The sequence below is a fragment of the Lontra canadensis genome, unplaced genomic scaffold (genome assembly GCF_010015895.1).
Source record: "Lontra canadensis isolate GAN:19392208 unplaced genomic scaffold, GSC_riverotter_1.0 scaffold14, whole genome shotgun sequence".
Classification (NCBI taxonomy): domain Eukaryota; kingdom Metazoa; phylum Chordata; class Mammalia; order Carnivora; family Mustelidae; genus Lontra; species Lontra canadensis.
In genome coordinates, this window is record NW_022631008.1 from 24,610,813 (window position 1) to 24,633,443 (window position 22,631).

Here is a 22,631-nt window from a genome sequence, read left to right on the forward strand (position 1 = left end):
TGCTCAACTTAGCTGTCAAAATTTTTGATTTCTTGTCTTGTCTCCTAAAAAAATACGCTCAGGTTTATGGTTTTGTCCCACAATTCCCCAGTTTCGTCCCAATACAAAACAAACAAACAAACAAACAAACAAAAAACGAGGAGGGCTAACTTGGGAAGTGTCGTCCCCCTTTTTGCTTTTTTCTGGATGTCCCTACGACCCTGGTGAGGACGCGGGGCTCTCAAGCGTGTGGTGTGCGCAGGCCAGGGCTCCAGGCCCTGCGGAGGCTGCTGCGGAAAGTTGCGGTCACGTGCTAAGGCCGCCTACCGGAGCGCACAGCCAGAGCCTGGGAGACGCCGGGCGGAGGAGCTGCTGCGCCCTCCGAGGGCTCGGGGGACGCAAGCACTCACTTTGCACACACAAACTCTGAAAAAAGCCCGGGTTGACCCTGAGTCTGGAGAAAGTGGGGCCAGGGGAGGGCGGGTAGAATTGCGGAGTGCGGGTCTCAGTTCTCCTCCCCGCCCCCGTCCCGGTCCCCTCACTCCTCCTCCCCGCCAAACGCGCTGCGGAGGGCAGGAGAGCAGGAGGTGTGACCCCTGACCTCTAGTCGGCCCACGCCCGGAGGACAGGCTGGCAAGCTCTTGTTCGACAAGTTCAAGCTGCTGGGAGAGCTTAAATAAGATTTAATCTCTTAGAGATCGGGGATCACCGCTCCCTCGGCGTGCGCTCTCCCACCGCGGCGCAGGGACCGGGGCGCGAGAGAGCACAGGAATCGAGGGAAGGCTGGAGGGAGCAGTGGGGGCCTAAGGCGGAGAAAGCTCTGCAGATTCCCGGACGCTTCCTAGAGAGGGGGAGCCAGCGAAGCCCTCTGGGGATGAGCTACAAAAAGGAAAGTTCTGCCTTCCAGTCGCTCCAGTGCAGATAATGGAGGCGACAGGGACTTCGCTCTGCTCCAGATGGGCTTTGCTTTGGGGAGCGGGCGGCACCCTCCCCGCAGCTGGTGCCCAAGCCGACTCCGCGAAGGCCACAGGAACGGAGCCTCCAGCAGACCCCATCCCAGGCCCCAAGTCCGCACACAGCGTCCTGAGCTACAACTTTCCGTAGATAGTTGCAAAATGAATGATTACTCACCTCGGACCAGATCCAAGTTTTACCCAACAGAAGGGGCACGGGACCAAGAATGAACCAACTCACATGGCCATATCCGGTGCGCGCAATCACACACAAACACACAGCCACCCAGTTTCTTCCACGAATCTGTCTGGCGCTCTGGAGAAAAGGGAGAAAGCGTTTTGAGAATGCTCCATCTCCCCTCCCCTTCCCTCTTGCCATGAAATATAATAATTCATTTTTATTACAAGAGCAGCACGGTCCTCACCAGCACGCACGCACAGAGCCACACTCCCATATATCATACTCTAACTCGTCAGCTCCGACAGCGCCTGCATTTTCTTTGGGAGCCGCTTGGAGGTTCATTAATATCATTAGCATTTAACCCCCTCCCTCTTCCCATCCCCTCCCCGCACATGGCTGACGTCAGACCCCGCCAGGAGTTGGGGGAAAAGCTAAGTGGGCCAGGGACGCCCTATTCCCCTCCCCGCGGCTGCCTGTCAGAGCGCTTCTGGAGATATTACAGGGGACCCAGCCCGCAGCGACAAGCACAAAGTCACGGGGTAATGAACTTCGGGGACCCTTTGCTGTTCTGTGCGCGGCTGTCCCCGGAAACCGGGACCTGGCCCCCTGTTTCCTCGGAAGACTTCCCAGCAATCTAGTTTCCCACTCCGCTCTCGGGTTTGGGCAGCGCGGAGCCCATCTGCCTGAGACCGCGGTTGTGTTTTCCTTCTTTCCTTAAAAGAGCAGCGCTCTGTAGAGATCTGGCCACACTCCGCATGCCTAATGTAGAAGGATAAATTGAAGACTGAGAGACAGGAATGGGGAAAGAGAGGGATTTTCTCCTTTTTGCTCCGTAGGAAGACCGTTTTCGTGTCTCCATCTCTGTCCTTCACTATTCCTCTCTTGCTGTCCTCCTCCCATCTTCCTCGATCTGCCTGTCCGTCTCTCCGTTTGTCTGTCCATGCGCGTGTCCCTACCAAGCAACATTCCCAGCAGCTGCGGTTTTGCAAGAGCCGGGAAGAAACTTGAGGATGCTTAAATTCCCACCGTGGAACGAATTCTGAGCACCCAGGGAGCAGCGCAGCGCGCAACCGACACCCACCTGTCCGGCCCGGGAGCCTGCAGGCTGGAGGGCGGCTGGAGAGCGGCGGCGCCCGGCGGTGAGGCGGGCGCTGTCGGCCGGGACTCGGGCAGCGCCCACCAACCGCTCCGCCCGGGGACAGCCAGCATGAGCAAGCCGGCCGGATCAACAAGTGGGTACCTTTGGGGCCGCCGCGGGGCTCAGGAGCGCAGACTGGGGTGGGCGGGAGGGGAGGCCGGGGAGGTCCTGCTCCGAGCGCTGCAGCTCCGAGCCCGGGAAAGGGACTCCGGCGGCGTGTGCGCTTTGGCCCAGCTCCTTGTAGACCGTGAGTCGGGATGTTTCGTGGTGAGGGAAGAAGAATTTCGTTACCTCTGGATTGTCGGATTCCCCCTGCCACCTCCCCACCCCCGCCCTGGTAGGGTAGGAAGGTTGAGACCCAAGCAGCCCACCAGTCGCGCGAGTTGTCTCCGCTTGGCCGCCAGGTGCGGGGAAATGGGGGGCGACGGGGGCGGGAACTAGGCCGCAGCTCCAGGCGGCAGCACAATAACACGCTCGCTCAAAACTCCGAGCTCCAGCGCGCAAAAGCAACTCTGCGCAAAGCGGATTTGAATGGAATGCTTTGCACCCCGTTTCTAGCTATTTCAAATAATCCTGCAAACTGGGAAGCAGAAACAACTTAAAAGTCACATTTTCCTTAATCCTAAATCCGCGTAGGTCATAACTGGGGAATTTAAAGTATGGCGAACCGCTCTAGCAAAGAGGGGACCAAATCCCTAATCCCAAGGATTTTTCGAGCGGGAGCTCGGCAGAGGCAGGAGTGTGCGGCCTGTTCCCTTCGCGCGCTTCTCTCCTTCCTCAAACTTGCCTAGCTGGTGGCTCCCCTTGAGGATGCCGAGCCCCGGCTGATCTCTAACTGCCCCTAGACGCCGGAGTGCGGGGTTAAGTGGGCGCGCGAGGGCATCTGCCGGCCCAGTGCCCGCGGAACCGGAGAATGTGGAGGCCCGAGCTGGCGTTGGGCGGGCATTGCCACAAGGCTTGGATCTCCCCGGGGGCATTTCAGTTCCCGCCTTCCGGTGGCCGGGGGCTGCCTTTTCCGGGGCCCACGGCTGGGGGTGGCTCCTGTCACAGTCCCCACGGCCCCGGAGTTCTCTAACCGCCCTTGTTGCCTTTTCCCATAGCATTTTGGGCACTCCGTGCTTTCCTCAAACACCACCCCCCACTCGCCCTCATTGTCCTGAGTCTTTGAAAGTTGGGAGAATCCAAGATACTTCTGAGCACTGATGCTGAAGTCCCACGTAAGTGGGAAGTAATTCACTTTAAACGTTTGCTCTGGTTTGGGTGTTACCATTTTTTAAATTCAAGTAAAGTGAATGTGAACCAAAAAGAGAAAAGGAGAATGTTGAAAGTAGGGCAGAGGGAAGAGAGAAGGAAACTTTGCGGCCGCCCAAATCGGAGCCACCCCTTGAGGAGGCCTGGCATTCCAGATAGCCTCGGGCCTACGCTGGCCCTTGCTGCCCTAGTCTCTGGGAAGCGAGGTGGTCTCGCTTTTTGCAGTCCGTGCTCTGGCGTGTGAGGTCCTTCCCAAGAGGTGCAGAAGGAAACCTTTCCTGCTGCATTCTGAGCCCCAGTTGCAGAAACCAGAGCCCGCGGCCCTCCGCAGGCCTCCTTGCTACCTCCCCGTGACAGGCCCTCTCCTCCCTCCCTAGAAGTAAGGAGCCTCGGAGTCCTTCGCCCACTTGGGGTGCGGAGGCCCCGGGGTTGCTGTGTGTTGGGGATACTTGAAAAAATGAGGCCTCGGAAGAAAGGGAAGGGCCCGGCGAGTAGCTCGGTTGGCTGGGGGCTGCACCCGCGTGCGGTGGACCGGGACTCAGGCGAGCCGTCCGCACTCAGGAAGAAAAGGCTGGATGACATGCTGGGGAAACTTGGGAGCTCCCCAACTCCCCAAGAGCCTGAGTTCGGCCTCGGAAGCCTGAGACCTGGTGGAGGTTTCGGCCGCCAAAGTGGCAGTTCGTCAGGCCAGCAGGAAGGTTGCCCCCGCCCGCGGCGCCGCTGCATCCCGGCCTTCTCCAGACAGGTGGCGGCAGCCGGGCCCGAAAACTGAGGCCTTCGGGCCCGGGGCGGCGAGGAGGTCGGCGCGCAGCGGGCGAGGTCAGGACCGAGCCGGGCCGCGAGGTCTGCAGCCCCCGCCTCGCTCGGTTTCGCACAGCTGGAGGGCAGAGCGATGTCACCCGGGAGCCCCGCCTGGGTGGTAACAAGACCCCGGCCAGTCACCCCTGCAGCCCAGACTAACTTCTTTCAACAGCCTCTGATGGTAATTACAGTAATCGAAGCTGCCATATATCTTTAGGCAATTATGACACACAAAAAGCCCCGAGGGGACCCCCTGGCGAGGGAAGTTAAGAACGGTTTTCCAGCCTCAGGAAACTCCCGCCTGCCTCACGTCGGAGCTCGCTCGGTTTGCTAAATGAGAGGAGCTTTGCAACGGGGTCAACCAGCTTGTCTCGTGACCCCAAGTCACCTTAACATGGCTGGGTGGCGGAGTCTGAGGCTCAGACCCGCTCTGCCCCGGAATTTTCGCGTCTCTCCCTCCTGGGCCCCGCCCCGGGCCCGTCGGCCTGCCTCTAATCTGCCCCGGGAGCCGAGGCCCAGAGGTCTGCGCCGAGGCAGGACCCACCCGCAGCGGTGGTGGCCCTGCCGGGCAACTGTCGAGGAGCCCTGACCCCGGCCCCCAGCTGGAGAGGGGTCACCCGCCCCGCACCGGTCCTCCCTGCGCCCCATGGGGTTCTCCAGAGATGTGGTGTGTCCCCGTGCTCCTGTCTGGATGGGAAGGGGGGGTGCGGAAGAGGGGGAGAAATACCACCACTGCTGCTCCTGCGCTCTCATCTTGGCATCATCCAAAGTGCCACCGGGAAGAGGACAGCTGGGGCGACAGGACTGCTGAATCCCAAACATGGACCCCAGATCAGCCAGAGGGTGCGTGTCATGCTGGGAAGGATGGTTGCAAAATAAGGAAACCAAGTTTGCTGTTTCCAGTGGGAGTGCGACGCCGCAGAGCTCGCATCACCGGCTGCTGGGCGCCTGTGAGTTCCCATGGGCACGGTGACAGGCCCAAGGGGGTGAGGGACAAGCCCCGCTGTGGCTTTGCCTGGCTCTCCCCAGCCGCTTCCTCCCCCCCCCCCACCAAGCACAGCCTCTCCTCCCACCCTACGGGAAAGGGGGCTCCAAGGCGGTGGTCGCTCCGCTGCGCGCCTCCCCCACCGGCCTTTGTCGCCGTCTGAATTCCCATGCTACTCTTTTTGACGGGTCACTGGTGGCTCTATAGGCAGGTGCTATGGCGGGGTTGTAATTACCCTGGCCGAGCTTGGTCGTTATCGAACCCCCACCCCCACCCTGGCCGCTGGGCTCTCCATGCCCCCCTCCTTCCCGGCCCCCGGCAGCTCCTCCAAGGCCTTGCTCAGGGAGGGATCCCCACCCGCCAGGACGCCTCGGAATCCACGAGCAAGTTTCCACTTCTGAGACCTCGGGCCCCTCCCCACGTGGCACCCTCTCTTCCTCTATTACCCTGGCCCGGTGGTCTGACTCGCCGCCCTGCACCCCAGCCTGGTAGCGTTCCCCAACCTGAGTGCTCCGGACAGCAACTGTCCAGGTTCACCGTGGAGGCCTCTCGGGCCCAGACTGGAGGCCTTGGGTGGAGTAGCGACGGGAAAATTCAATGTAAATAAGTTAATTATTACCACCGTCATTACTATTATCAAAGTGTTGGTACTTTAATACTTTGTTTGCAAGAATAAAGATTTCTAAGCCCCTATGAATGGCTTCGGGCTGGCTGGACTCTTGAACCTTAAGAGCAAAAGAGTTCCCTCCCCCAGAATGTTGGAATACCACCTCTCCCGAACGTTCCTCCAAGGTCCGTCCGTAGGCGCCCCGGGCTTGAGGGGATTCCAAGAGAAGTTCTCTTAAGCCAGGCGACCGTCGAGGCCACCAGGGGTGGACACGGGCAGTCTAGAGAAACCAGCTAGGTCCTTTAAAACATCACCCTTCCACGGCGGAGGAAAAACAGGCAGGAAGGGCCCCACCCGGGATCCAGTGTGAGGAGGTAGGTCTCTGCGCAAGAACTTGGGGAGCGGAGGGAGAAGGGGTGGCTGTCCCGCGCTAACCTGGGAAGGAACCGCGCACGCGCCACTCCCTCATTTGCCCAGCCCGGTGCTAGTTACTTTGGGGGGAAAATGTTTTTTTTTTCCTAAAAGAAATAATTTCTCAAAAGCGATCCACTAAGCATTTTTTAAAATAGGTAAAGCGAAAGTTGGGCAATTACCACTACCCTTATTATCATTAATAATCCTAGTATTAGCATTACAATAATAATCCTAATAATAACAACCGCCCGGCAGCTCAGAGAAAACTCGATTGCCTTCCAGCTGCCATCCCCGGTTCCAGCCGTGTTTGTTTTTCTTCTTTCCCCTTTTACATTTCAAGTTTGTCTCCTCGCGCGCTAACAACTTTCTCTGTTAAATGCGAGAGCGGGGGAGGGAGGCGGCCAAACTTTCCGCGGAGCAGAAAGGCAGCGGCGGGCCGTGCTGCCGCCCGGGCCTGCTGTAATCTTTTATTCCAAAATGGGTCTCAGCGATTAGAAGAGACCCAAATACATGTAGCGGTGCATGAATAATGCTCATTGTAGGAAACTGACACTTGCTCAAGGAAAAAAAGTTTGGCTATAAAATCACTTCATTATTTGCTTTTACCGCAGCTTCGGTGCTAATCCCTTCAGAGGTCAGATTGCTTAGCATCTCTCTCTCCGGCTCCCCTTGCCTCCCTCTTCTCCGCCCTCCTCTCCCTCTCGTCCCTTCCCCCTTCCCTGTCTTTCCTGCGATCTCAGGCCGTATTTTAGATATCCCCTGTAAAGTGTGTGGCGACCGCAGCTCGGGGAAACACTACGGGGTCTACGCCTGCGACGGCTGCTCGGGGTTTTTCAAACGGAGTATCCGGCGGAATAGGACGTATGTCTGCAAATCTGGAAACCAGGTACCTCGGCCAGGGCTGCACTGCCCGGCTCCCCTCGGCTGCCTCCCCCTCTTTTGTTTGTGCCAAGGCCTCCTCCGGGTTTCCAAGCTGCTGAGGAGAGACCGAGCCCTGACCTCTCCCTTCCTCTCCCCTCCTTCCCGCCTCAGCTCTCAGAGGCCCTTCCTCGTGGGAAAGGCGGGAAGAGGTAAGGGCAGATACCAGAGTTTGCAGGGGCACATCTGAAATCCGGGCTCCTCCCTGCGCACACATACCCACCCCGCTTTTTGTAATCCTCTCACACACTTTGACACTGGGTAGGACCCACACCCAGTGGCTTTAAATCCAGCCCAGGGAACCTAAGGAACTTTAGAATCCAAACCACACGTTGCAAGCTGGAGAAAAGGCTGTGCTATGTTGCCTGTACCCTACCCCACCTCTGCCCCCAAGCAGCAGCCCAAGCTCAGTGCCCTGACCACTGCCTGCCATGGTGGAAGTAAAAGGCACAAGGCATGCATCCCAGGCACACCTGAGAGGAGTGTGGCCACCTGGAACACAGGACTTGCTGCGGGAAGGGCTTTGTCCTTTCAACTTGGGAGAAGCAGGACCGCTCTGGAAGGGAGCAAGGGGGACTGCAGCCTCCATGAGACTTTAGTTCTGCCTTGTCAGGAAAGGGCAGAGTGAGCAAGAAGAGAAGGTTCTCAAGGAAAGGGTAGCTGGAATCCTCCCCAAGGCTCTCATATCTTCTTCTCTTTTGCTGCTTAGAAGAAGGGCCTGGTTGGTTGTGTCTTGGTATGGAGCTGGCAGAACTGCCTGGAAAAGACAAGGGAGTTAGAGCATGGGCTGAGAGTGAGGCAGAGCTTCCAGAGAGAACAAGTAGGACCCCCTGACTCAGTTTCCAGCTCAGTAATAGGCCCATTTGAGGGAGATCAGCCTTTTGGTCCCACACTGCCTTCTCCTCAGCCACTCACGCAGACCGTCAGCACAGAGCCAACACCTTGACTCCCAAGAAGACCCCGGGAGAGCGTATTAGTCAGAAGTCATCCTTTGGTAACCAAAATGGTAAAGCACCTCCACTAATTAATATTTATGGTATACACATACACACACATATTGTCTGGAGCTAGCGAATTATTCTTTTTCTAAAGCTATGTCTGCTCATGTCAATTTCCCATAGATTTGGATTATCAACAAGAACAAGAAGATACTTACATTTGGATAAGTTATTTTGAACTCCAACCCTGGTACCCGTTTAATTGGGCACACAGCTCTGGCTCACCATATGGACACATCACATTATACTCAGGCAGGACTGTATCCCTATAGCCCCACAGGAATGGGGTATTACTGTGGGTTACCAGATTTGAGCAGGCTTCTACTTAAATCACCTTTTAATTTTATGCAATGCACAGAATTAGGAAATCAAAATCTCAGATGTTAATGCTTGATATTTTCAAAGGGGTTGGCTATCAATTCGAACATATTGATGTCAGTCCAAGTCCTTGTAAAGGACTGATAATAGACTCATCAGGCTTGGTGTCCTCTCCTTGCCGAGAGAATAAATGGGCTGAGCTCAAGCACTCATCTTTCTCTCAAGCTTCAGATATTTATACACATTTGATCTGATTTGAAGACGCTCGTAAGAACAAGTGAAGGCTTCCATTTTGCATTAGCTTGTTTGTCAGAATACTAGGAAGATAACATTTGACGATAGACATGCGATTGCAATTAATAACAAGTTCTTTAACCCTCTTTACATCGAGCTATCACACTGGCCAGCAAAGATGTCCTGAAGAATTCATTTGGAAAGCAAAAATTACTTCCTTTATCTCTTGTATTCTAAGATTAGATAAATAATGTTCCAATTTGTTATTAACAGTAATGAGGACATATAGAAATTGTCACAAACCTCTGCGCTGTCTTTATTTTAAACACCTCAGCATATTTTAAATCAGAAGGGTGGGATCTCATTTTAAAAAAAGTGTATTCAAGTGTGTCATTTTTTCTTAAGGGCTATTTCAGAAAATGTGCCTACCCACAATTCGCACTATATGAGTTTTTTAGATTATGAAGGAAAATAAAAATACATTTATTTTATTCTCTTTATTCCCACGGTACTTGTAACAGTTGCAAGTCATATAAATACAGGAGAGCACCAAACTTATATATTTTTGGTGTGTAAAGTGTATGTGTAGATATGACTCTTTATGTATCTATGTGTATATGTTCCCTCAGTAATAACACTTAACAGTGAATGAATTCCATAAGAAACTTTCTCTGTAAATTTCCTCTTGCAATAGCCAATATCTTTTCCAGAAAATTGCATTAGGTAAAACATTTTTTCTCGTGCTTCTCAAATAAATATTTCTAAGGCAGTAATTAGCTCTCCGCACAACCCCCCTCCCCCAGGTATCATGCTAATATTCTCAGTCCATATTATCATTTTGTCAGACAGTCCATGACATTATCTTCTTGGTCATATTTACATAGTGAACACTTCAAGGTTTTGCCCAGGCCTTGGGCTCTTCCCTTCTCATCCTCACCTCTGGAGGCCTTGCCCTGCTAACCACTTTGGCTTCTGCCTCACCTTCTAGGAATGGCTGTGTTTCCGTCAATCTGGGCTGAGCCCAGTCTTTAAGACAACGTTAACATGCTGGTTAGAAGGATGGCTTCAAGTACAAAGCTAAGAGTGAGGAAACAGGAGAGTGAAGACTAAATGGAAAATATGTATCCGACAAATAAATGTCCCCCCGCCCCAGAGTGACAGAAAGAGGTAGACTGGAAACCTGAAGGTGGAAAGAATAGTTCGCAGGAGGGGGGTGTGGTAGGGATCCTGGCTGATCAGCCTCCTCCTCTGGTCCGGTCGCTGTCTTCGGTCCTGAAACGTCTCGGCCCTGTTCCACCATCTCTGAGCCGGGCGGAAGCCCCTCTCTGGAGCTTGTCCTCCCAACGCTGCAAAGTCAGGCAAACCAGGCTCTTTGACCCTTCGCCTGCTCGGGGAAGGACTCTTCCTCCTTGTCCACTTTCACAAGGTTGGGGGCTGCTCCTTTTGAAGTAGCCCCAGAAATCCCGGCCCTCTCCCTACCTAGCCCTGTTCGTGTCCAAGGCCTTCGAGTTTTGGGGCCCCAGGCTTGCAGCTCCCAGATTGGCGGCAGGGTCCATTCCCGCCTCCACGTTTCCCCCAAACCCGCATTCTCATCTCCCGTCTAAAGGCCCTGGGGGCCGCTGACCGCCTGTGCTCTGTTCCAGGGAGGCTGCCCAGTGGACAAGACGCACAGAAACCAGTGCAGGGCGTGTCGGCTGAAGAAGTGTTTGGAAGTCAACATGAACAAAGATGGTAATCAGTAGAGCTTTTTATTTCTCTAATGTTGGTTGACTAGTAAGTAAATTATATGTACAGAAAATACATGGCACTCCAATGCATGTAAATCATCTCTAGAGCACTTCTGTCCAGATGCTGGGAATTGGCCTCCGACTTTCAGTCTTATCTGTTTCTCTGAATGAGCCCCTACCCCCATCCCATTGAACTCTAGAGGTATGGCCCATATGCACCCCACAACCACCCCACCCCCATGAAGACAGCACTCTGGGGGAACTCACTCTGCGGGACACTCCTGAGGATTTCCTGGATCCTAATGCCTCCTCTCACCTCTCCTTGCAGCCCTAAGCCTGTTAACCTTCCGCAGGATCTCGAAGTCTGGATGGTCTCCGAGGTTGGAGACCGTAGGGACTAGGGAACTGTTGGGAGGAGGGAGGGCAGAGACACAAGCTCACGGAATTTCAGGCCGGTGTTTGTTAATTCATCAAGACTCCAAAACCAGGACAGCCATTGTGGCGATCTGGGCTTTTTCTCTCCGTTCTACAAAAAGGGGCTGGAGAGGCAGGGAGACTCCTGTGGGTGCCTCGCACAGCCGACTTTCAGAAGGATCTTAAAGGTGCGCAACAAGAGCTAGAGCATGAGATATTTCCCCCGGAGAGCGCAGGCCCAGTGCGAGCCCGGTGGTGGCCTGGCGAGGGCGCCCCAGGCCTACCCGGGCCTGGGGCCTGGGTCATGGCCGGGAGGGAGGAATGGGGCGTCAGGATAGGGATGCTGAGAGAATTTGCCTTGGCGACAGTCCGGGCCCGGTGGCAGCTCCAGGAGGCACAGAGCCCACTGGGGAGAGCTCCTTCCTCAGAAGCGCAGGAAGCAGGAGGGAACGTCCAACCTGTTGAACTCGTGTATTGACAAGTTGTCAAGCTCTGCGAGCGGAAGATTGCCCTGAATTAATTTGTTTGTTTAAACTGTTGGCGGTAATTGTCACATCTCCCTTGCCTTCCTCCAGCACACTTCCAAGACGGGCTCTCCCTCGGGTCCTTTGCTCCTGAGGCCCTAGGAGGCCAAACGCCACTTCCCCGGGGGGTGGAGGTGGGGGGAGTCACCATTGGGCTGACCGGGAAATGCTTGTGCAGGGACGGCAGTGCCTGGCTGGGCACAGGGCTCCTTCTCCCCTTTGTCGCTTCCCCACCCCCAGGGTCTCTGGTTTCTCTGCGACCTCCTCTGGGTGGGGCAGAGCCCTGAACGGACAAGAGAACACGCCTAGTCTTGCTGGAGGTTTGGCCATTATCGTGACACTTGGGGTCCGGCTTCTCCCCTCAGCCTGGGCTCTCGCGTGCCTGCAGTGTAAGAGACAGACGACCTCGGAGCGTCCTCCGCCCGCACATTCCCTGTCCCTCCCTCTCTTCACCTCTCGAGTGACCCTGCCTGCCCAGGCGTGGCGTTTGGCCCCGGAGCCCGGCAGCGGCTAAGTGTGGTCGAGTCTCTGATCCTGGGCGTTCGCCCATCTGTCTGTCTCTGCAGCCGTGCAGCACGAGCGGGGGCCTCGGACGTCCACCATTCGCAAGCAGGTGGCCCTCTACTTCCGCGGACACAAGGAGGAGAACGGGGCGGCTGCGCACTTCCCCTCGGCGGCGCTGCCCGCGCCCGCGTTCTTCACCGCAGTCACGCAGCTCGAACCCCACGGCTTGGAGCTGGCCGCGGTGTCCGCCACCCCGGAGCGGCAGACTCTCGTGAGCCTGGCTCAGCCCACGCCCAAGGTCCGTGTCCTCGCTGGGCCCAAAGGAGCCCCGTGGCGAGCTGAGGGCGGGGGCGGGGCGCCCAGGTCTTCGGCGCTAGGATGGGTGGAGCCAAAGACTGAGCGACCTCGCGTGGTCCTGGGTCGGGCTCTGCGGGGAGCTGTCGGCCCCCCGCTCTCCCCGCCTAAGCCAGGAGTGTCCAAATTTTGGTGAACTGGCTACACACGTGAACTCCCTGCCCCATTTCCCAGAGAGTCCCTTCCAACAAGTTCGAGGTGGGGCCCAGGAATTTGCCCCTTAAAAAAAAAAAAAAAAAATGCCGTGGGGTGGAGTCCTGGCTGAGCCGAGGGGCAACCTAGGTATTTCTGGAGGCCAGAAGAGCACTTCTGTTTTTAGGGAAAAGGAGTTGGCTGCAGCTGGCAGAGAAGAGTCCCCGTGTAGCAGATCGCAGGGATCTGTTTTTCTGGGGCAAAGCTGTAGGGTCCCTAATGCAGCAACAACAAGGGCAGCGCACCCTGTTAGGACGGTTTGAGGAAGCTGGCTTCGTCTTCCGTCTTCCGCTCTCCCTTCTGAGATGCATGTATTTCTACGCGGATTGAGTCTCTGTTGAGAAGGGCCACAGCCTGAACACTTCAAAAGGCTGCCACCTAGGGACTACCTTCCAGGCTTCCAGCTGGTACCTACCCAAAGCACCCACTCCAGGCAGCAAAGGGGAGGGCCAGCTGCAGCCCCAAACTGCAGGGAAGCCAAACACCTGGGCACACGCACAAGCACAATATTTAATATTGCTTTCTTACCCTTGATGTGTATAATAAGCTTGGGAAAGTAGTGTTATGAATATGTTGTCAGTTATGAATGGGGAAGCTCTGTGAATGATTAAGATGTCTAATTGAAATATTTCCATAATATACTAATCCTTTCTAAAAATACTCATATGCATATTTGTGTTTGGGATGCCTATTAATTTATACTTTTTTCACATCTATTTTTATTTACACAAATGCAAGCAGCTCTTGTCTAAATTGGGAGACAGGCCTGGCACTTGGCTCAGTTGGAGGAAAATTTGCTGCAGGGGATAGAAAAGCCAGATGCCCCTTTGGAAGAACAGGCCCCCAGAGACTGGAAATGGGCCTTTCCCAATGGTTATTATTTCTCAAATTCTATAGATATAGATGTTTTTTTGTCTACCCATGGCAACTGCGTGTTTAAGCAGAACATCCAAATGCCTATCTCCTTCCCCAGTCTAATTAGGAAATTAAAAGGTTGGCTATTCTTGCAAAGCTGTGGTTTCCTCACTCCGTGGTGTTTCTCTTTCTTCCCCCTCAGTATCCCCACGAAGTGAATGGGACCCCGATGTATCTGTACGAAGTGGCCACGGAGTCCGTGTGTGAATCAGCCGCCAGGCTTCTGTTCATGAGCATCAAGTGGGCTAAGAGTGTACCAGCTTTCTCCACGCTATCTTTGCAGGACCAGGTATGACCAGGAGGGCACTGAGCTCTTGGGGAAGGGGACTGGGGGAAAAGCAAAACCAAAACAAAACCAAAAAACCAACAGTGGTCAGCCTCATGAACCTGGAGGTTACCTGGATAACTCACAAAGGCCAGGCATCTGTTCTTAATGGCAAAGAGGAAACGATTTTTATCAGCTTCCTACGATGGGTTCAAAATATCTAGCTATGGAATCCTTACTAAGAGACATAATTATGTTATTTCAGGAAAGTTGGATCTGGTCTATGAAAAACAAACAGACAAAAACATTAGCTCTCTTTTTTTCAAGTTTAATTGAAACACCAAATTTAATCACAAATTTAAAAACTCGTAATGACAGTAAAATTGCTAATAAAACAGTGTTTCTTAAGAATATTGGACCTAGCAGAAGTAAGTGTTGATAGTATTCGCCTGTAAGATTTTCAGAGCTAGTCTCATTGTTTTATGTTCACAGCTTTATATTTTCCACTGCGGTACTCATGTTCTTGACCACTAATTGATGAGCATGTATGGGTATGGGCTGCCTTGCAGACCTCCCACAGGCCAGGATCTTCTTTGCTTCTTGAAGACCTTTATGAGATTTTGTAAACAAATGGGCATTGTGCATAATTCTGTGGTTGTAAATGACCGAGAGAAAAGTATATGCTGCTAAAAATTACATCTTACCAAAAGCCGGAAATTTTGTTGTTAGAAATCGCAGAGATAGCGTCTGCCAGAATTTTTCTAATCTTAAGGGAAAGAAAGAAAATGAAGTGTTCATAAGCATTAGACGTTACCAGTACATTCATGGAAATTAATGAAAATTTCTCAAAAGGCTAATAAGTAGTTTTGAAAGCAAGTGGCTTATTTCTTTAATTCATTTTATACCTAATTAAAGCATAATGGTGCCCTTTAATATGAAGTATGTTTCCTACGGAGAGACCTAGCAATGTGCTCAAAACATTTAATCTTCTAGCATGGGATGTTCTTTTTTCCATAGCCTGGACTTTCAGACATGGTGAGAATTAGATATTGTTTACCTTGCATTTTAAAGTATTATTTTCTGTACCTAATGCAATAAAACTAAAAATAAAGCATTTTCAAAATTAAACCTTTTTGGTCTGATTGTGATTTTGGTAACAGGCCTTCACAATTCAGCTCTTAGCTCCCAAAAGGAAATACTTTCACATAAATCATCCAGAACTGACTGATTTTTGAGAGATTTTTCAAAACAGATTTTTTTCCCAAAATAGTTAGGTTGTATCTTTGACCAGAGTTGCGGGTTGACTCTAACCATTTGTTGTGTGTGTGTGTGTGTGCGCGCGCCCACACGTATGTGTACTGGCTGCTTTCTCTGAAAACAGGTATTTGTATACTCATTAATAGAAACAAAATTTACTTACTGTCTGCCACTTAGCCCTTCAGTGGAAACCCTTCAACAACAAGCAAACTACAATGAAGTGGAATCCGGTCTATTAATTTGGAAAAGGAGTCAGATTTTCATTTTAAATATTCAGTAGCACATTTTATTAGAGTGAAAATGACAAGCACCTTGATGCTGTCCACTTATGAGTCTCAGAAAAATCAGGCAGTGAGATGAGGTAAACTCAGCAAAACCCTATTAACATAATTACACCCTGATTTCCCTGCATGCCTCTTGGGAATTAGTGATCTCTCTTTCTCTCTCTCTCTCTCCCAGCCCAGCCCCCCAACCCTCTAGGAAGATGGGGGCCCAGATCTGCACGCTTAGTCTGTAATCCTCAACCCATAATATCAGCATTTTATATGAAGGGGATCTGCCTGCTGAGCTGCTGGTGGCATTTCATAGAGCCTGGTTCTCTGGAGAAGTTTCTAGGTGGTCGGGAATGAATAGATGCAAGGCCAAGAAGGGTAAACCCTTTTCCAAAGGAAGCAAAGTTTGGGGAATTGGAATGGCTGACTCTCAGATGCCTGTGCTTATGTATAGGCACCTTTTCAAAAAGGAAAAATGTGGAAAATAAAGGAAAAGCTGGAATATTCAGAGGAAAATTTACCAAGACAGGCATTTAAAACACTTTTTAAAATAATGGAAATTTACATATTGAAATTGTTTATAAATTTATAAATTACACACTATATTATATTATACATCTATTGTATGACAGCTGATGCTTTTGGAAGATGCTTGGAGAGAACTGTTTGTTCTAGGAATAGCACAATGGGCCATTCCGGTTGATGCTAACACTCTACTGGCTGTATCTGGTAAGAATTGCACAATTTAATGACTTTGTTGTAGAAATTACCATAAAAATACATTACTGAAAAAAGAACAACATGTAAAGAATAACAAATTCCTGCTGAACAATAGAGTATACCTGTCATTTATAAATCTATATTTAAATGCAAATAATGTTGTTTTGTTGTATTCATGACTGCTTGCATTGTTATTTAAATGCAAATTACTGTGTTTGTTATCATCCAAGAGAAGATTTTATATTAACTTTCATACAATATAGCCGGTTTACATGGAATCAGATATCTTAGAGTGACAATTGAATAGATATTGATATGCAGAATTCTGTCAAAAATCAATATTAAATCGTGAAAATGCCTTCATATTAGAGCATTTATTCCATATTTCTATTCTAGGCATGAACGGTGACAACACAGATTCCCAGAAGCTGAACAAGATCATATCTGAAATACAAGCTTTACAGGAGGTGGTGGCTCGATTTAGACAACTCCGGTTAGATGCTACCGAATTTGCCTGTCTGAAATGCATCGTCACTTTCAAAGCTGGTAAGCTGACGCAGACCCCCCGCCTCTTCTCCTTCCGTGGGTTTGCCACCTCCCTCACTCAGCCACCTCAGAGTCTCGACTCATTGCACAAAGGGGGGATGGTTTTTTAAGGGAGCCGATACCTGGGACTGGCCCCGTTTTCCGTGGTGGGGGCCCTACCTGTTCTCCAGCTGGTCATCCATTTCCAGGGAGGTGCTTTCCCATCTGCATTTCCTGTGCTGCTTCTCATAGCTTCTCCCATCTTTGTTTCTAGTTCCTACACACAGTGGTTCTGAGCTGAGAAGTTTCCGGAATGCTGCCGCCATTGCAGCCCTTCAAGATGAGGCCCAGCTAACCCTCAACAGCTACATCCATACCAGGTGACTCTTGTTTGCCTTGACCCCGTACTTCAGAAAACCGCTTCCATTGTGAATGTGTGAGCAGGCCCGAGTCAGCCAGTTCAAATCCTGTGACCAATTATCCTGTTGCCCGCCCGCTAATATAGTTAGAAACTTACTTACCTCGCACGTGGGTGAGAGGAGGCGGTCAGATTAGATCATCAGAGTGAAAGCATTGCCAGACCCGGAACAAGTTGATCCATCAAAACATTTGGACACGTTTGTGTAAATGGACACTGATAGGGGAAGGGTCAAAAATGAAGGCCAAAGAGTTATGATCTGTTAGCTAATCTATTAGCGAGTGGTCGCATCATCCTTGAGAGGCATCTGTTACCCTGTCATGACTGTTGTTTGGCTTTGGTGACTGGTATCCACTGAGTTGTTTTGAGTCACGGCTACTTCTGGCCGAGCAGAGCCCATTGGCAGAGGCTGTTCTTGGCTCGTTGTAGAAACTCTCAGACACTGGGGCTCCAGCGGTGCTCCTCCTGGCCCTCCAGTGGACGAGTCCACCCAGAGGTGTATAGACTCTGATTTCATTTTCAAATGAAAAAAGGCAAGACTTTTAAAGAGTCGTGGAACACTGCTAGCTTTGTAAGTTAGGATTGCAATAGATCTGAGGAATAGAATAGAATAGAGTTGCTTATGATTGTTTCTTCTTAGATTGACCTTGAAAGGAAGCCCATGGAAACCTTCTCCATCATCTCAACATCACCCACAGACACAGTGCTGGGAGTCATAAATTGAGTGGCCCCGGCCGTTCGTGCCTTCCTCATCTAGGGGTGGGAGAAATCCCAAGACAGTTATATTCACTGGGGGGGAACAGAGCTTCTGCTACGAAGCTGCTTATTTCTGTCATAAATCCTCCTTTGAAAACTAACGAATAAACCTGTTCCTGTCCATGGAATATCGCTGAAACTCTGTTGAGTGATAGTGCCTGGGTACATGTCTTTCGAATTAAAGTGCTGTTTTTTAAAAATTATAAATACATGTTAAATTTCTGAATATAGGGTAAATACTTCATCTTTGTTCAAAATTATAAAATAGAGCAGTACTTTGGGCTAGTAATTTGGGCACTTTTTGCCCACTACAAACTAACTTGTATATCATAACTGACTCCGACATTTAGAGTCATTAAGGTGTAAAGAACATCACACTGACAAGAATGTGACACCCACTTACTGATTCAGTCAAGCCTTTGCTGAGTACTTGCTCCATGCAGGGCTGGTGAGCATGGTGGGACACCAGAAAGAGCAAGACACTTCCCACTTATCCCTGCATGCAGTAGACAGAAGTGTGCATTCAGTTCAGACCAGAGAAGAGAGAAAAAGCAAAGTGGGCAGTGGGAAAGACAAATTCCAGTTGGTGAGGGAAAGAAGACAACATGTGAGCTGATCCTTGAATGGCAGGCCTTCAGCAGGGGAGAAGGGCTGCGAGGAGAGCCAGCAGAGGTGCTGTGGGAGGTACCAGTGTCCAGGAAGAGGAGTCTGAGGGGGCAGGGCCCACCAGAAATTTCTTCTAGGGTGACCCTGAGAGAGTGCAACCACAAATTAACAAAAGTCTTCTTTAGCAAAATGGCAAATATACTACTTCTCCCCAGCCTCAAAACAAGGAGATTATTCATTGAAGGAACACATTTGCTTTGACAAGGAATTTTTAGTTCATGATATGAGCTATAGCTATAATTAATTTTTTTTTTAGAGAAGGGGGAGGGGGAGAGAGAGAGAATCCCAAGCAGGCTCCATACTCCATCTGAGATCATGACCTGAGCTGAAACCAAGAGTCAGATGCTTTGCTGACTGAGCCACCCAGGTGCCCCTGTAATTAATATTAATACCTAGAGTCATACATAGGGCGAAACTGCATATGCCTCATTTCTTAGCTCCTTCAATCAGAGAATATTCTCCTCTAGCACTTTCCTGTCTAGAAAAATAAAATCTGAAATTGAAAAGTCAGTATTGCAAACTGAGCTAATTATACATTAATTGTTAAAAATTGCAAACTCAGCTCTGTAGGCTACTTCTCTAATTATCTAGGACATAAGGAAAAGGCTAGGAATTGGCATTTCACACAAACTATGTTATAACTGAAGATCAAACACACGGCTCTGTGACAGACACGGAACACTTATGCCTGAAAAGAAAGCTTCCCGTTATTTATGCTATTTATGCTAATGGACGAAATCAGGGACACAGATATTCTAAAAAATAATATTGAGTAGTTAGGCATTCTCTCTCTGCCTCACACGCGCGCACGTGTGCACGCACACACACACACACATTGTTACTGTTTCTGGGTAGTACAAGTCTCCACATATAACAGACAATTCATCCTTGCTGACTAACCAGCCCCTTCCTAACTAGGAAATAAAAGAAGCGGGTGAGTAGGTGAGTGGATAATCTCCATGCAGAAGGTCAAGATTTAATGGTCTATGGATTCTCCAAAATCCATCCTTTCTGGAAGTTACTACTTCCCACAGTGGTTCCTCACCATGGGAAAATCCCAGCATGTTGGGTGAGGGCTGCAGACATGGCGGAGGCTTGTCTAGGCATCCCATGGCCTCCCACCCACTGTAGTGTTCTTGCTCCTTGGCCTGACACCAGGAGGGGAAGCAGAGCTGTTGAAGAGAGTCAGGTAGAAGGGAGATGTGGATCTGGGGGTTCCATTCCATTCCATTCCTTGTCCATGGGTGATAATGAAGCTGGGCAGCCGAACAGCCAAATGAGGTCCTCAGAGGCCCAGGAAGAATTATCAGCCTAGTATCAGGTTGAAGAGAGGGATTTCCGGGTGCTGAAAGCTAAGAGACAACAGTGATCATGATTCCTCTGGATTCTATTTGCAGGCTGACATTACTGGTCACTTAAACTCAGCGTTCAGCTACCTAGCTCCTATGAATGAATTTTGATATCAGTTTCTAGCCCTCTGTGGCCAGGAAGGGGTTAAACCTGGCTTGGTTACTGACAGGTGCCTCTGGAGCTCAGTCTTCTGGGTGGTGTGCTGTGGAGGAAGGAGCCCTCCTTGTGAAATACATAAGTAGCTGATTGCCAACAATTAATGGAGGAAACATCCGGGCCACGGTGAGGTTACAGGCATCTAAGGGCAGCGGAAAATTGAACTTGCCCATCTGAGCACAGACGTATGTTGGACATCAAGAGAGGAAATTGTTAAGCAATTTCTCACATCTTTAATTATATGCCAATTTCATTGACATGAAAGTTGGATGGCACTACCACCCAACAGAACTTAGTCTTTAATTTGCAGTGTAATAAGGACAGAATTATTCCTGAGAGTGACTAAGTGTAATGCCTGAATAATAATTTGGAGAATGGCTTAGAAAAGGAAACCATTTTATCTGAGGAAACGAGCCTGAGGAAGGAGCCTTGTGAATCAGAAAATGTGGATGTTAGCGCTACCCTTTATCCTCAGCAGCATGGTGATTTCCTGCCCTGGCAGACTTCAGTGTATTATCTGACCTGAACTTGGTGCCATGTTTCTTAAAATTATTTTTCCGGGGCGCCTGGGTAGTTCAGTAGGTTAAGCATCTGCCTTTGGTTCAGGTCATGATCCCAGGGCCCCAGGATCGAGCCCCGAATCGGACTTCCTGCTCAGCAGGAAGCCTGCTTCTCTCTCTGCCCCTCACCCTGCTTGTGCTCTCTCTCTCACCTCCCTCTCTTGCAAATAAGTAAAATCTTTTTTAAAAATAAAAATTACTTTTTCTTACTGAGTCACTGGGTGACTCAGTGGGTTAAGCCTCTGCGTTCGGCTCAGGTCATGATCCCAGAGTCCTGGGATCGAGCCCCCCATCAGGCTCTCTGCTCAGCGGGGAGCCTGCTTCCCTTCCTCTCTCTCTGCCTGTCTCTCTGCCTACTTGTAATCTCTGTCTGTCAAATAAATAATTTTTTTTAATTACTTTTCATCCAAAAAAACGCAAGCCTTTTGCCTGATGTAGAGACAGTCACCACATGATTTGGGCCGCGTCATTTAGGCTCTTGCCTCGGCTGTTCACCCGGCAGAGCAGGGCCAGGAGCACCTGTGGGGGCCTCCGCTGCAGGGGGGTGGGGTAGTACAGAGGCCCAGCCAGGAAGAGGGTGTGCCTTCAAGTATGGGATATGAATTTCCGTGAGGAATGGCTCTTACCTTGCTTTCATGGCTTCTCCTCTTCCAGATACCCCACGCAGCCCTGTCGCTTTGGAAAACTCCTGTTGCTTTTGCCAGCTTTACGTTCTATTAGTCCATCAACCATAGAAGAAGTGTTTTTCAAAAAAACCATCGGCAACGTGCCCATTACAAGACTGCTTTCAGATATGTACAAATCCAGTGATATCTAAGCTCCAAGTCCCCGCTTTTCAGGATGGGACAGTGTCTGATGAACTTCTACCCGCAGAGAACAAGCCTCAACTAACAAACCCTTCAGGAAGCATAAACCTGGGAATGTGTAGCCTTCAGAAAAACATGCCAATGGACGCAAAACAGTTCCAGTCGCTTTGACCTGCTGCCTCCCCCAGGGTAGGGCAGCAGGGAAGGAAAGGGGGTGTCACAGGACCACCCGAGCCGAGAGAACTCCTTGCTGCCGCGCCCTGGGAGGGGGGCCAGATCGGGGGGTTGCTGCAGGCCGTGCCATCCTGCCTCTTACCTGGAAGACAGGGCTGAACTCTCAAAAGCTGAACCGTCCGTAGAACTTTCTTTTCTTTTTTAGCATATGAAGTTGGGTAACCAAATAGAGCTCTGTGTATAACATCATACGGCAGCCTTCAGAACTATTTTACGTTGGAGAATTTATTTTAAAAATAATGGTTAGGTTTTCAATCAAAAGTTTTATCAAAAGTTTTTCTTCTATCATACTACATCATGAAGTGGCCTTCAGGACTGAGTTAGTAAATGAAAGGTAGCTTATGCCGTGAAACTTGTTTTCTCTCCTTTCTCTCTCTTTTGTTTTTCTCTTTCTTCTTCCCCTCCTTCTCCTCCTCCTTCTCTTCAATACCATAGGCCAGGCAACCTTGTCCAAGGAACTGGTGGACGAAAATGAGATTCGCACCAGGACTTGAGCTCGGATAACATCTCAAAAATAGAAGAGCTTTACTAAAAAGAACGCAAGTTGACGGAGGATGGATAAAAACAGCAAAACCAAATAAAGCGGAGGTGAAGGCGGAGGGAGATCGCTGTCCCATTATCAAAGTGCTGAAACCAAAGGCGATGGGGGTCCAAACTCGTGTTTCAGCGAGTCACAGCAGAGTAGCTGAACAGAGACATGACGCCAGAAGGAACCACATGGAGATGAAGGCTAAATGGTTTCTTGATTGATCCATGGCTAACAGCCCGAGACTCTTCAATGCCTTTCAGAAAACCGGTTTCTAGTAAAGCCTTGAACACGCGCATGCACACGCACACGCACACGTGCGCATACACACACACACACACACACACACACACACACCGTCCTACACTATAAGCTGCTCCTTTGGTATGAATCTATACTTATGGAAATGTAGAAACAACCATTTTAAAATAGCTGCTGTACTTTTCACATTTTGATTTCTTAGGTACTAGCAACTGAGGAAAAATATTCAGCACTTGGACTATCATAGGATGAGTAAAACTTTTCTTGTACAAAGTGAATTAACTGATTTGTGAAGTTAAAAGGTTGTACTCATTGTATTTACAAAGAATAAAAATATATTGGATTTAAAGGAATGCTACCTGATTTCTTAGCCTCCCTCCCTGGCTGGTTCTTGCCCCCAGCTCCGAGGTGGCTGTGGCAGCTGGTGTAGAAATTGAACCTCGGAGCACCCC

The 22,631-nt window shown here is 50.3% G+C and overlaps 1 protein-coding gene across 1 annotated transcript; it reads left to right on the forward strand.

Annotated features, from left to right (window-relative positions):
- The first annotated feature begins 1,458 nt into the window (after window positions 1-1,458).
- NR2E1 (nuclear receptor subfamily 2 group E member 1) lies at window positions 1,459-22,235 on the forward strand. The gene is made up of 9 exons (XM_032858260.1): window positions 1,459-2,345; window positions 7,050-7,195; window positions 10,421-10,508; window positions 12,009-12,244; window positions 13,550-13,696; window positions 15,834-15,930; window positions 16,318-16,467; window positions 16,721-16,826; window positions 21,007-22,235. Exons 1-9 carry the CDS (start codon window positions 2,321-2,323, stop codon window positions 21,167-21,169), a joined length of 1,158 nt encoding a protein of 385 aa, XP_032714151.1. The 5' UTR covers window positions 1,459-2,320; the 3' UTR covers window positions 21,170-22,235.
- Window positions 22,236-22,631: the final 396 nt, after the last annotated feature.

Excerpts from the sequence above, each read along its gene's own strand:
- NR2E1 (XM_032858260.1), top strand. The coding sequence starts at position 2,321 with ATGAGCAAGCCGGCCGGATCAACAA. Across the intron at positions 7,196-10,420 it reads TCTGCAAATCTGGAAACCAG|GGAGGCTGCCCAGTGGACAA; the intron begins GTACCTCGGCCA and ends GCTCTGTTCCAG. Across the intron at positions 13,697-15,833 it reads CGCTATCTTTGCAGGACCAG|CTGATGCTTTTGGAAGATGC; the intron begins GTATGACCAGGA and ends ATTGTATGACAG.